The following is a 14,217-nucleotide window of genomic DNA, read 5'->3' on the forward strand; positions in this document are numbered from 1 at the left end:
TTTGCTATTAACTGCTAAAGTCGGCGAGAATTGTTTCCTTAAGAACTGTCATTTGCCGTATTTAATGTATACTTTTTTCCTTGAAATTTTAAAATCGATTTTCTCAAAAACTATAAGGTCTTTTTTGAAAAACTGTTTTCCTCTTGTTCCCACTGTTCTTCTTCACATATCTGGCAAATTTGGTGTTCCTACCATGTAAGGGGGCTTTGCTATTAGCTGCTAAAGTCGGCGGGAGATAATCACAAATTGATTTTTACCGTGATCCCCGCGATCACGACTGTGATTGCATTCCTAATATTTGTAATCACAAAATTTCCGTGGCCGATTTCCGTGATTTAGACTCGATCAAGGCATCAAATACCGAAGCCGAATAGTGAAAAAATACTCGTGAATCACGGCTAATCCGTGATCACGGAAAATAACTGCCCATCACTGCTAGACGATTTTCACTTTTACTTAAAATCTATTTGCTACACATTCTTGGATATTCTGGTACGGTTTTACACTTACAAAATGACAAAATATGAATTCTAGACGACTTGCAGGATATGAAAAGATAGAAGACCGAGAGCCCAATATAGTGTAATATGTATAGGTAAGATTGGAGGTATAAATAACTCGTAAGAATTATACTCACAAACCAGGGTTGCCAAGAAAGCAACCACTGTAAAGGCAGGTGGGGAGAACAAGCCTGTCCCCACTCAGGAGTAAAACGTCGCTCTCTGCGGATAGAGAATTTAAGGGTGGGTCACCCTTCCACCAAGGGTGGACTTCTGAATGCTTGCAGGTGTACAGAGGCGCCGAGAGGATAAAAAAGGCTAAAACGTTTAAAATGTTTAGGTTGCGGCGGTGGACCGACTAACCACAAACTGACAACAAGGCTGTTGTTTTTTCAAAAATAAATATACATAATTTATCCAATTGCTCCCAATAAAGTCGCAACGCGTTTCACGGGCAAAGGGACCCGCTTCTTCAGGCAATAAAGACAGGAGCAACAACACAGCGACACGGGCAAAGGGACCCGCTTCTTCAGGCAATAAAGACAGGAGCAACAACACAGCGTCTGGTCTGGTTGATGCTTGGCACCTCTGTAGAGGTGCCAAGCATCAACCAGACAGCGTCTGGTCTGGTTGATGCTTGGCACCTCTGTAGAGGTGCCAAGCATCAACCAGACCAGACGCTGTGTTGTTGCTCCTGTCTTTATTGCCTGAAGAAGCGGGTCCCTTTGCCCGTGAAACGCGTTGCGACTTTATTGGGAGCAATTGAATAAATTATGTATATTTATTTTTGAAAAAACAACAGCCTTGTTGTCAGTTTGTGGTTAGTCGGTCCACCGCCGCAACCTAAACATTTTAAACGTTTTAGCCTTTTTTATCCTCTCGGCGCCTCTGTACACCTGCAAGAATTCTAGACGACGGCTCTTGAGCCGCTGTGTAATAACTCATTTGCCGAGGAGCGGCATAGTACACAACGGCTCACAGCGGCTCTCTCAGTTGGAAACAATCTTAGCAATCTGGGTCATGCCATTTTCCTGGCCTACCAATGGGGCCAATAATCAGCCAGTTTTATCACCGTGCTCAAAAATCCTGACTGTCTTGGTTTGGATACCCTAAAATAGGGTAAATATGCATAGCATAAAAGTGAGCACCCACATAGCAGATATAACGAATTTCAATCCGCCAGATGAGAAGGGAAACCAGATTAAGCTGAAGTGAACGGGAACCAGGGAACCCTAAACCCCCAACCCACCCCCAACCTTTTCCCACCCCCAACCTTTTCCCACCCCACAGCTTCAACTCAAACTCGAAGTTGTCTAAACCCAAAACATGAAGCATCATCTGTGCAGTTAACTAAACCTATTAACTCCGTATGCGGATCTGTAAAGTACAGTATGGCCTGGTGCACACCAGAGGAGTTTTTCTGAGCGTTTTGAGTTTTTAAATCTGCTGCTAATGTTATCCTATGTGTCTGTGCACACTGGAGCGATGAGGTTTTGTAAAAAAACCCATAGCATTACATTGGGAAGCGGTTTTAGAGGTTTTAAAAGCTCTTCCCAATGTAATGCTATGGGGTTTTTTACAAAACCTCATTGCTCCAGTGTGCACAGACACATAGGATAACCTTAGCAGCAGATTTAAAAACTCAAAACGCTCAGAAAAACTCCTTTGGTGTGCACCAGGCCTAGGAGAGGATACAGAAAAAGGAGAGATGCATCATCAACCATTCCCTTGTCTTAGTGCTGATTAAATCCTAAACTGTGCATTTAAGTGTACAACTGGTGGGCGGAGCCCCCCCCCCCCTTCCTTTATCAATAATGCATTCCAAATATTCACATTGAATTAAGGAGAAAAGTTATTAGAAATATAACATCTCTGAAAACTTTAGGCAGAGCAGAATAGAGTAATAAAATTATTTTTCAAGGCATCCCTTCCTCATATGGGAAACAGGGGCCCCCGTGCAGACATAACTACACACAAGGACCCCCGTAGCCCACCAAAGGACACATGGCCCAGCACCCCAAATTTCTTGCACATAGAGTCTATATTCAATGTGATCGCCACCAGAGATAGAAAGTATAACTGGAGTTGTTAAACCTAGACATTGTTTGTGGTAGCTAAGGATAACAGTAGGTGGTTTGGTAGCCGCACCAGTACCAGGCAGAATAAGGAAGAATGAAGAGTGCAGTCAGTGGGCAATAGTAATAACTGCAGAGGTGGCAGTATCAGTAGGATCAAGCGAGTTAGTGTATATGGACTAGTCCAGTTCAGCAGTAAGTTCAGCTTTGCTTGTAAAGTTTCTGTGAGTTTAAGCTATCGAAATGCTACTCAGTCTCTGGGCAGTGAGGAGGATAAAAAGTCTTACCACCTTCCATTAGTCCTGCAGAGCATCGAGCCAGTCTGAAGCTTCAGACGCAGAGGTGAAAAACTGTGCTTTTTCTTTGTGCGTCACACGGAGCTTGGCCCGAAAAGATCATCATGGCGTACTGGAGGCCTTTGTTGCGTAGTCGCGTTTTCACCGTGTCAAACAGCTTTAGTTTGCGTTGGGTTTCCATTGCGAGGTCAGGAAAGAACATAAGAGAAGCATTCTCATGGTGGATTTCCTCCATCTTTCTGGCTTCTTTAAGGTTGTTGTCTCGATCTTGAAAGTTGAGCATTTTGAAGATAAAGGGCCGCGGGTGGTTCCCGCGGAGTTTAGTGGTTTCGGGCATACGGTGTGCACGTTCCACCATAAAGCAAGCAGAGAAAGGGGCATCAGGAAACAGTTGATGGAGAAAGACAGTAATAAACGTTACCGGGTCGTTGCCTTCCGCTCCCTCTGGTAGGCCAATGAGGCGTATCTGTATATTACTCCGTCGATTGCGATTTTCACTATCTTCTGCCCTTTCCTCTAGATGTCGGATACGGGTAATGGCCTCCTCGGAGGTTTTGCGCATGGAAGGGATGGTGTCTTCACATTCCCCAAAACGGCGTTCAACTGCAACCACACGGTCTCGGATGTTGCGTACATCTTGGTGGAGTGTAGAGACTTGGGATTCGACATGATCGATTTTAAGTGCAATGAGTCCCGAGTTTCGGCAATAAGATCTTTACATGCCGTAACGGCTGCCAGTACCGTGGCTAAGTCGGGCTGGTCTGCTTCCCCTTCAGGCTCCATGGTCTTTATGCCTTTTGGCTTCATCTTTTTATGCAAGATGGCTGCTGGGCCTATTTCCGTTGCACCCGAGGATCCTTTTGCAGCCTAAGCTCCCTGCAATTTCCTAGTTTTGGAGGACATCTAGATGATGAGCGGGTTCAGGAGCTTGCGACTAGGTGAGTGGCGGCGATGAAAGATAAAAATTAAAGCAGGATTAGTGCACATTGGAATGGCCGCATACGGAGCTCCTCTTCCTCACATCTGCTCAGGTCTTGTGCATAGCCCCCAAGTTTTTACAGTTTTATTGTTTTTCTCAATGACACATTCATCGAAGTATGCCAAAGCTAATGTCTATGAATTATTGAACCTTGTTATCTCTTTCCTGCTCTCAGAAGCCATTTTCTGCTAGGAAAGTGTTTTATAGTTGTACTTTCTTATCAGTGAGGGTCACACTGTAGTCTGACCCAGTCTTAACTCTTTCAGGCAGAGAAAGAAAAAAAGGAACACCGCCTAGTTATTTGTGTGCTATGCACTGTACCTACCCATGTCTATCTCATTATGTCACATGTCACCTCAGGTATCCTTTAAGAGAGGGAAGCCTTAGGATCCTATTGAGTCCTCCATTGCGCTGCCAATATCTCCTGTTGCCATATTTATTACCTTGTAAACAATGCCAGCTGAGTCAGAGTACCTGATCTGCTGCATGCTTATTTGGCTAAACGTATTAGAGACACGGGATCAGGAGGACCGCCCGGCAACTGGTATTATTTAAAAAGAAATAAATATGGCAGTCACCATATACCTCTCACCCTTCCCTTTAAAGGACAACTGTAACGAGGGGGCTATGGAGGCTGTCATATTTGTTTCCTTTTAAGCAATACCATCTTCTCTCTACAGTTGTCCGCTACGCACTTGGAGTGATGTTCATTTATCTTATTACTAATATAGTCTAATGCTGGGGATACACGGTACGTTTCTGTACCGTGTATCGAGTCGCTGGTGCTGGGAGCTGATCATTTCCGACAGGTCCGATGACCCGCCAGATCGATTCCCCGCTCGATCCTTGCGGGTGGACAATAACGGGGAGTCGAGTAGAAGATAAGGAAGCGCCCGCGTGGACGAGCGGGAAAAGATCCGGGCGGCGGCGGCGGGGATGAGTGGGGACGCGGCGGGAGTCGATCTGGCGGCTAATCGAGCCACCAGGTCGACCCGTGTATCCCCAGCATAAGGGTAATGGCAGTTGATAGTCATAGCATATTATTATTATCTTTATTTTACTCAGGGAAACCATTTGACAATCAGACAATGATCAATGCTGCTGTAGCCAACATCATTGTTTCCATATTGCTGGATCGAAGATTTGAGTATGATGACCCAATCATATTAAAGCTCATGTACGTAATAAATGAAGCTGTCACCTCTTTAAACAGCACAGTTGTCAAAGTAAGTACGATCAACAGGTGGATTGCTTATTTGGCTCCAATGCACGTCCCCCAAGACAATCTTTATCATTGATCAGTTTTGGGAAATATTTTAATAACTTTCTGACACATGACATTTCTGACATTAATTTTGCTTTGAAACTCACTCAAGCTGGTGGCTAAAATAAAACCTGTTGGACACCAGAGGTCCAGAAAAGTTCACAGCTCCTCCCCCCCCCCCCCCCCCTTCCCTTCCCTCCCAATATGCCTCCTTCCAGATAACACATTCCCCATCTTGCTCTTCCCACCACCAATTTCCTGAAGGCTATTAGTGCCCAGCACCCACCGCTATCGGACAGCTTCAATGCACCGGTACGTGTAATGATTGCTCACTTTGATGTGTGCATCTCGAAGTGTCTTTCTTTGGAAACAAAAGCTTATTTGCAGTGCTGGACCTCTCCTCCTCCTTCCTTTGCAGGTTTTAAAATGTGCCTGCTCATTGAAGTCTATGGCGGTACACCGGGTTTGCATGTTCGTGAACATCTGTGGAAGTTCGCTGTTCGCGAACAGAAAATTCTATGTTTGCGACATCTCTAAAAGCCAATGTTTTGGAGCATGTAGGTTCCTTCTTCAGGGCAAAAATAATCTGTCAATATCAATCAATAGGACAACTGTCCATCCTGCAAACCAATGTACTCACCTGCAAGTGAAGTGTTTAGTCCGGTGGCTGCAAGCACTTTGGTTTTTGTGATCTATGGGATAAATACTTGAATACAATCTGGTTTTTGACTATAGTAGGATTTTAAACCACTTCAGCCTATCTGGACGAATATGTTTGTCCAGATAGGTTGGGCTGCTGCGATGTGCGTGCGATCGCCGCCTGCCGTTAGCCCCCCGATCATTGAATGGGAATATAGTTCCCATTCACCAATCTAAGTCCCCCGCAGAAAAAACGATGGTCTCTTATCAGAGACCGCAGTCTTTATGCAAAAAAAAAAAAAGTCCCCTCCTCTTTCTAGTTCCTGGAAGCGTGATCGTACGCTTCCAGGACTTTTTTAACTGTGGCCATCTTGTGGCCAAATAGTAAGCTACACCCACATACATTTTTTATTAAACAATTACATTATATTACATTTAAAATGAGCTGTTTCCCTCCCACACCACAAATTACCCAAATCATTTTTTTAATAAAAAAAAAAATTCTTAAAAATTGCAATAAAAAAAAAACAAAACATAAATATTTACCTAAGGGTCTGAACTTTTTAAATATGCATGTCAAGAGAATATATTATTATATATTTTTTTTTATTATACACTTGTAAATAGTGATGGACGCAAATTGAAAAAATGCACCTTTATTTCTAAATGAAATATCGGTGCCATAAATTGTGATAGGGACATAATTTTAATAGTGTAATAACCGGGACAAATGATCAAATAAAATACATGAGTTTTAATTACGGTAGCATGTATTAATTTCAAACTCTAATGGCCAAAAACTGAGAAATAATGATTTTTTTTCCATTTCTTTCTTAATCTTCCTGTTAAAATGGATTTAGAAAAAAATAATTCTTAGCAAAATGTACCACCCAAAGAAAGCGGAAGTGTAGTGGCGGAAAAAACAAGATATAGATCAATTAATTGTGATAAGTAGTGATAAAGTTATTGGCTAATGAATGGGAGGTGACCGTTGCTCGGATGCATACGATTTTTGACACTGTAGGCTGAAGTGGTTAAATAAATAAAACGTGTGTGTGTGTGTGTGTGTGTGTGTGTGTGTGTGTGTGTGTGTGTGTGTGTGTGTGTGTGAGTGTATGTGCAGTAGAACAGAGTGAATGTGCTTTTTGTACAGCTTGCCAGAAGCACAGCATTTGCCACAAACACTGAGAGGGGCAGTTTTAAGGTGCATGCACACCTTTGATGGATGTTGCCCATTGGGGATCCCCTTGGGTGACATCAGTGGGCGGGGCTGCACACATGCGATTCAGCTGTGTAGCTGACGCCCCGCTGAGTGGCTATCAGTGATGATCGCAATCATCTAATTACGATTATGTGAAATTTTGCGTACATTTTCTCAATTACACCTATGTGTAATTACAAATGTTAAAGGGGCACTACAGCAAAAAACTGTAAAATTGAAAATATGTGCAAACATATACAAATAAGAAGTACATTTTTTTCCAGAGTAAAATGAGCCATACATTACTTTTCCTCTATGTTGCTGTCACTTACAGTAGGCAGTAGAAACCTGGCAAGAGCGACAGGTTTTGGACTAGTCCATCTCTTCATAGGGGATTCTCAGCAAGGTTTTTATTCTTTATAAAGATATTCCCTAAAAAAGGATTTAAACAATGATACTGGCCAGCTTCCCCACTCCCTACACAGTTTTTTGGCAGTTGGACAGAGCAACTGCCATTCACTAAGTGCTTTTCAAAACAAATATATCCCTGAGAATCCCCTATAAAGAGATGGACTAGTCCAAAACCTGTCACTTCTGTCAGATTTCTACTACCGACTGTAAGTGACAGCAACATAGGAGAAAAGTAATTTATGGCTCATTTTACTCTAAAAAAAATGTACTTCTTATTTGTATATGTTTGCACATATTTCAAATTTTACAGTTTTTCGCTTTAGTGCCCTTTTAATTAAGTTGATTTTGTATACTCATTCATCATGTTGCATGATTTTTCACTGAATTTTTGCATAATTTCATGCCGACTTTGACGGTGAATAACAAAGCCCCTATACATGCTATTGTTGCCAAAATTGCTACATATGTTAAGGAAACAAGCAAACTACCTTGTAGTTTTTGAGAAAATCGATTTTAAAAATGCAAAGAAAAATGGTTTTAAAACTGAGAAAAATCATGGTTTAAAAACCATTTGTCTTTGAACTTTTAGAATCGATTTTCTCAAAAATAACAAGGTGTTTTTGAAAAAAAAAATGTTTAACTTATACCAACTTATACCCACTATTCTCCTTAACATAAACATTAACATTAAATATAAATTTACTTTCACATTACAAGTACAGTGCCTAATTGTGAATTACAATGCATAATTATGCATAGGCATAATTTCTGCTTGTCACTAATTGCTATGCGTAAAGGGGGGGGGGGGGGGCGGTAGACGAAGGGAAGAAGAGGGGTGTGTGTGTGCGTGATGTCATGCGCCCAGTGGGGGATTGGAGTGAACACTCGCATTGGCATTGCGGGGGGTGAGTAGGTCCACCCAGCAGATTGCTCACGGGTTGGGGGTCACCAGCTGCCATACACACACCTGACTATAAGCAGTTGTTATCGGCTGCCTCAGCCAACATGTCTGTTTATGGGGAGTAGTGCAGAAGCTTACCACACCTCAATCAGCCTCCGTCGTAAGCGCGTATTCCTGCAGGAGGACGTAGTCCAGTGCATGTACACGCCGGTAAGTCTTCCCATGGAAGTGCACGCCGACTCCTGCACGCACTGACCAGGACTTCGGAATGGCCTGCTTTGCGGGGAAACCGGGGCTGATGCCAGGGCAAGGACGGTGTGGTAAAGCCTCTGCACTGCTCCCCATACACACACAAGGCATCATTTTTACATATTTTTAGGACTAAGGTGTCCTTTAACTGTCCCTTAGAGGGGCTCACAATCTAATCCCTACCTCAGTCATATGTCTAGTGTAGTGTATGTATCGTAGTCTTGGGACAATTTAGGGGAAGCCAATTAACTTATCTGTATGTTTTTGGGATATGGAAGGAAACCAGAGTGCCCGGAGAAAACTCACACAGACATGGGGAGAACATACTAACTCCTTGCAGATAGTTCCCTTGCTGGGATCGAACCAGGGACCAAGCGTGAAAGGTGAGAGCACTCACCACTGTGCTGCCCCTATCGGTGTACAAACCTGCAGAATAACAGGGATGGAATAAACTACAAGAATGGCCATTTTTTGCTTTCCATTTCCCTGATCCAAAAGTGTTGTCCAGATTTACAGTAACATCTTCTGTTTTTTTGGAAGCCAAGGGTTAAAGTAGCGTAGAAGGTCATGTTAAAAGTCTAATGATTCAGTTTTAAGCTTTTCTCCTCTATGGGAAATACTGTAATCATTATAATCTGTATAAGTTATTTTACACAATCTTGCTTTTGTTTCCATCATTTAAGCTTTACAACAGTTTTCCTTTAATATTTGGCTTACTCCCCGGAATCCATCACAAAGTACTGGAAAATATCAACACATTGAAGGATTTTGTACGTGAGACATTTACTAAACAGAAGCAGGAACTGGACGTCAACGACCAAAGAAATCTTATCCATGTTTTCATGGCAAAGCAGCTAGAGGTAAGTGTTCTATTTCCATTCTATTAAAGGTGTCATGGACCACCCACTCCACGGCAGGGGACTGGGTTGCAGCCTTGTGTCTGCTTCCCATGCTGTGGGTGCTTTTGCACACTTAATTGCTTAAAAGGCTTCTCCCCACAACAACACATTGTGTTCAGGAGTACATTCCTGTCACTGACCTGCCTAGTTGTCCAGTTTCCATCTTTAAATGCCCTTTGTGATGTAGTCTGACCTTTGGAATCTCAGTCTGACCTGACCCTCTGCTTATCCATTGCCTGTTCCAACCTGCTTTAGTAGGTACTAGGAATGAGCAAGTAAAATACACAAAGTTGAATTTTTGCTTACTATTACTTTTTGTGGTGCTGATGCTTAATTAACATTAAAATTAATTTAATAACATTACTGTAAATTCACCGGCAAATTTTGCCAGACTTTGTATAGCAGACCCCATCCCATATGACATCCTCAGGCACCTGCTCACCCCCACCAACATGAACAATGCCCCTGCCAGCACCCACAGCATCCTGGCCTGACACCCGCCTTCCTCCCTAATGCACACCAAACCACCATACTGTCGATACCTGTGCTCATGCTGACACTCCATTGCTTATTTACTGGGAAACCCTAGCAAAAGCATCTTTGAATTTGCTACTGGGCTTTTCTATTCATTATTACACTTGCCAATGGGATACCTCCATTTTAAGGGACCCCATTGTGATTGGTTAGTGTATTAACCAATGGAAAACCCCAGTGATAAATTCAAAGATGCTTTGACGGGGTTCCCGAGTAAGTCAACAGGGGCATGTGTGAGATGGGGTGGCAGGTGTCAAGTCAGGGTGCTGTGGATGCTTTGGGTGCCTGCAGGGGTGTCGTGGTTGTTGGCAGAGGGGAGGGCATGGGTGTCGGCAGCAGTCATACTATGGCAAGCCAAGGAAAAGCATCTTTAACTGTGCCACCATTGATCTCTTAACACAGTGTTCCCCAACCTTGTCTTCAAGGCCCACTAACAGTCTACAGACTGCGTGTTACACCTGATCGCCGCCCCCCACCGCCGATCCGCCGCGATGCAGCCTCCCCCACCCAGACCCCGTGCGCTGCCTGGCCAATAAGTGCCAGGCAGCGCTGAGGGGTGGATCGGGACTCCCTGTGACGTCATGACGTCAATGACGTCACGACGATCGTCACCATGGCGACGGGGGAAGTCCTCCTGAGAAATCCCGTTCAGAACGGGATTTCCGGACGGGTGATTGCGCCGGCGGTGATCGGAGGGGTGGGAGGGACGCTGCAGGGAGGGGGGAATCTTGTAGCTAGCGCTAGGCTAGCTACATGATACATTTAAAAAATTTTTTGCAAAAAACGTTCCGCGGGAATCAGAACGCCAGGCAGGTTAACAGAATATTGGGAATCCTCCTCTGCGTTCCCCAGATGGCGTGCATGATTACAGTTGCAGTGAAGCATGTGTTGCTTTGCACTGCTTACACGCACTTTCTAACATCTATTTTTCAGGATGTGCAACACAACACAAGGGGGCATAGTGTGAAAGTACCATAATTCGTCAAGCAGGAACACTTCCATAAGCTACGTTTCCTACCCCAGCTGTGCTATGTTTCTTATCTCAGCTCACCTTCCCGGGTCACTGTCAGAATTTGTGGCCTACTCTAGTGTATGTTGTTGCAGGCTGTTCCTTGAGGAAACTGAACACAAAAACGAATCTCAGTAAATCAGGACTGTTTTACAGGATAATTATTATTATGTAAGTTTGCCATTGCATAATTAATATTCCTTGTCCTCCTGGTGTGCAGGGGAAGCCAGAATCTACTCTATATTTCCACAACCATAACCTGATTGCGTTGGTGGTTGACCTTTTCACTGCTGGGACAGAGACCAGCTCCACCACTCTGCGATGGGGCATCCTTTTAATGCAGAAATACCCGGATATACAAAGTAAGACATTATAATTCCTAATGTTAAAAATGATGACAAACTTGAAGAATGATAAAGAATGGTCATATTAGGTTTTCAGATCTTGCCACAGATTCCCGAATGGATTTAGATCTGGACTTTGACTGGGCCATTCTAACACATGGATATGTTTAGGGTTGTTGTCCTGCTGGAAGGTGAACCTCCGCCCCAGTCTCAAGTCTTTTGCAGACTCCAAGAGGTTTTCTTCCAAGATTGCCCTGTATTTGGCTCCATTCATCTTCCCCAGGGATGGTCGTAGTTAGCCAACTTCGCTACGCTGGAACTACGCGTAGTTTTACGCAATTACGCTTCGCCAAACTACAGATTCGAAATCAAATATTCGCTTCGTATGCATTTCGTAGAATACGCATTAAAATACGCAATTACGCGTAGTGCGAAGCGTAGTGTATGCTTATGCCTGTATGCAGAAAATTTTACGCCTTAATTCCTCTTTAGCTGCCTAATCCGGGAACTCTTCTATGAGTACATTCCCCTTTCCGATTGCGTAAATTTGTAAGCATACAATTGTACGCGGAAAAATAGACGTGAGTAATGCATACGTAGTTCACTACGCAATACACATGTTAAATACGCATAGTAAGCATAAGCTACGCGTAGCGGTACTTCTGCGTAGATCTGCAACTTCACCTACGAACTACGATGCGTAGATGAAAACTACAATGCGTAAATTCGCACTGGCGTAGTTTCTGCTCATCCCTGATCTTCCCATCAACTCTGACCAGCCTACCTGTCCCTGCTGAAGAGAAGCACCCCAAGAGCATGATGCTGCCACCACCATATTTGACAGTGGGGATGGTGTGTTCAGAGTGATGTACAGTGTTAGTTTTCTGCCACACATAGCGCTTTGCATTTTGGCCAAAAAGTTCAATTTTGGTCTCATTTGACTAGAGCACCTTCTTCCGCATGTTTGCTGTGTCCCCCACATGGCTTGTGGCAAACTGCAAATGGGACTTCTTATGCTTTTCTGTTACCAATGGCTTTCTTCTTGCCACTCTTCCATAAAGACCAACTTTGTGCAGTGCACGACTAATAGTTTTCCTATGGACAGATTCCCCCATCTGAGCTGTAGATCTCTGCAGCTCGTCCAGAGTCACCATGGGCCTCTTGACTGCATTTCTGATCAGTGCTCTCCTTGTTCGGCCTGTGAGTTTAGGTGGACGGCCTTGTCTTGGTAGGTGTACAGTTGTGCCATACTCCTTCCATTTCTGAATGATTGCTTGAACAGTGCTCCGTGGGATGTTCAAGGCTTTGCAAATCTTTTTGTAGCCTAAGCCTGCTTTAAATTTCTCAATAATTTTATCCCTGACCTGTCTTGTGTGTTCTTTGGACTTCATGGTGTTGTTGCTCCCAATATTCTCTTAGACAACCTCGGAGGCCGTCACAGAGCAGTTGTATTTGTACTGACATTAGATTACACACAGTTGCACTCTATTTAGTCATTAGCACTCATCAGGCAATGTCTATGGGCAACTGACTGCACTCAGACCAAGGGGGGATGAATAATTACGCACGCCCCACTTTGCAGTTATTTATTTGTAAAGCATGTTTGGAATAATGTATGATTTTTATTCCACTTCTCACGTGTACACCATTTTGTATTGGTCTTTCACGTGGAATTCCAATACAATTGATGCATGATCTGGATAGGATCTGGATAGGATGGCTATATGGGCACATAAATGGCAGATGAAATTCAATGTTGAAAAATGTAAAGTCATGCATTTTGGTCATACCAATGGTCAAGCACCATACAAAATAAATGGGATACAGTTGGGGACATCAAACTTGGAGAAGGACTCAGGTGTACTCATCGGCAACAAGTTAAATAATCATACTCAATGCCAAGCCGCTGCAGCTAAAGCTAACAAACTTTTGGGATGCATTAAAAGGGAAATCAAAACTCGAGATGCTAGCATAATATTGCCCCTGTTTAACTCTCTAGTAAGACCACATCTGGAATATGGAATTCAGTTCTGTGCACCACATTACAAAAAAGATATTGCAGTTTTAGAGCAGGTGCAGAGACGAGCTACAAAATTGATACGTGGGATGGAAGGTCTCACTTACCAAGAAAGGTTAGATAAACTGAGTTTATTTAGTCTAGAGAAAAGACGCCTTAGAGGGGATCTAATTAACATGTATAAATACATCAGAGGGCAATATAATAGCTTGGCGGATGAGCTTTTTGTCCCTAGGCCTTCTCAAAGGACTAGAGGACATGATCTGCGCATGGAGGAAAAACGTTTTAGCCATTTATTTAGGAAAGGGTTCTTTACAGTAAGAGTGATTAAGATGTGGAATGCATTGCCACAGGAAGTCGTTATGGCAAACTCTATACCTGCATTTAAAGGGGGCTTAGATGCTTTCCTTGCGTTGAAAGACATCCATGGCTACAATTACTAGGTAATGCTTAATGATGTTGATCTAGGGATTTTATCTGATTGCCATCTGGAGTCGGGAAGGAATTTTTCCCTTTTGGGGCTAATTGGACCATGCCTTGTAAGGGTTTTTTCGCCTTCCTCTGGATCAACAGGGATATGTGAGGGAGCAGGCTGGAGTTGTTCTTTGTACTGGTTGAACTTGATGGACGTATGTCTTTTTTCAACCAAAATAACTATGTAACTATGTAACTATGTACCGTATTTTTCGGACTATAAGACGCTCCGGACTATAAGACGCACCTAGGTTTAGGGGGCAAAAACCAGGGGAAAAAAAAGAATACTGAGCCTAGGTGTGTCCATAGTCCAGGAGTAGTAGAACAAGGTATCCAATATACTGTAAAGTATATGATACTCCTAGAACCATAGGAGGAGCAATCTGGATGGATGGTAGTAAGTAAATGGTGGATAGTTGAAGGTC

At 43.3% G+C, this 14,217-nt stretch overlaps 1 protein-coding gene across 1 annotated transcript in view; it reads left to right on the forward strand.

Moving 5' to 3' along the window:
• LOC137570373 (cytochrome P450 2K1-like) overlaps positions 1 to 14,217 on the forward strand; it is a 78,517-nt gene that overhangs the window by 27,322 nt on the left and 36,978 nt on the right. The window contains exons 4-6 of the mRNA XM_068279036.1: positions 4,916 to 5,076; positions 9,199 to 9,375; positions 11,178 to 11,319. Coding sequence (XP_068135137.1) covers positions 4,916 to 5,076; positions 9,199 to 9,375; positions 11,178 to 11,319 — 480 coding nt within the window. The remainder of the gene's footprint in view (positions 1 to 4,915; positions 5,077 to 9,198; positions 9,376 to 11,177; positions 11,320 to 14,217) is intronic.

The sequence above is a fragment of the Hyperolius riggenbachi genome, chromosome 4, assembly GCF_040937935.1.
Source record: "Hyperolius riggenbachi isolate aHypRig1 chromosome 4, aHypRig1.pri, whole genome shotgun sequence".
In the NCBI taxonomy this organism is placed as follows: Eukaryota; Metazoa; Chordata; class Amphibia; order Anura; family Hyperoliidae; genus Hyperolius; species Hyperolius riggenbachi.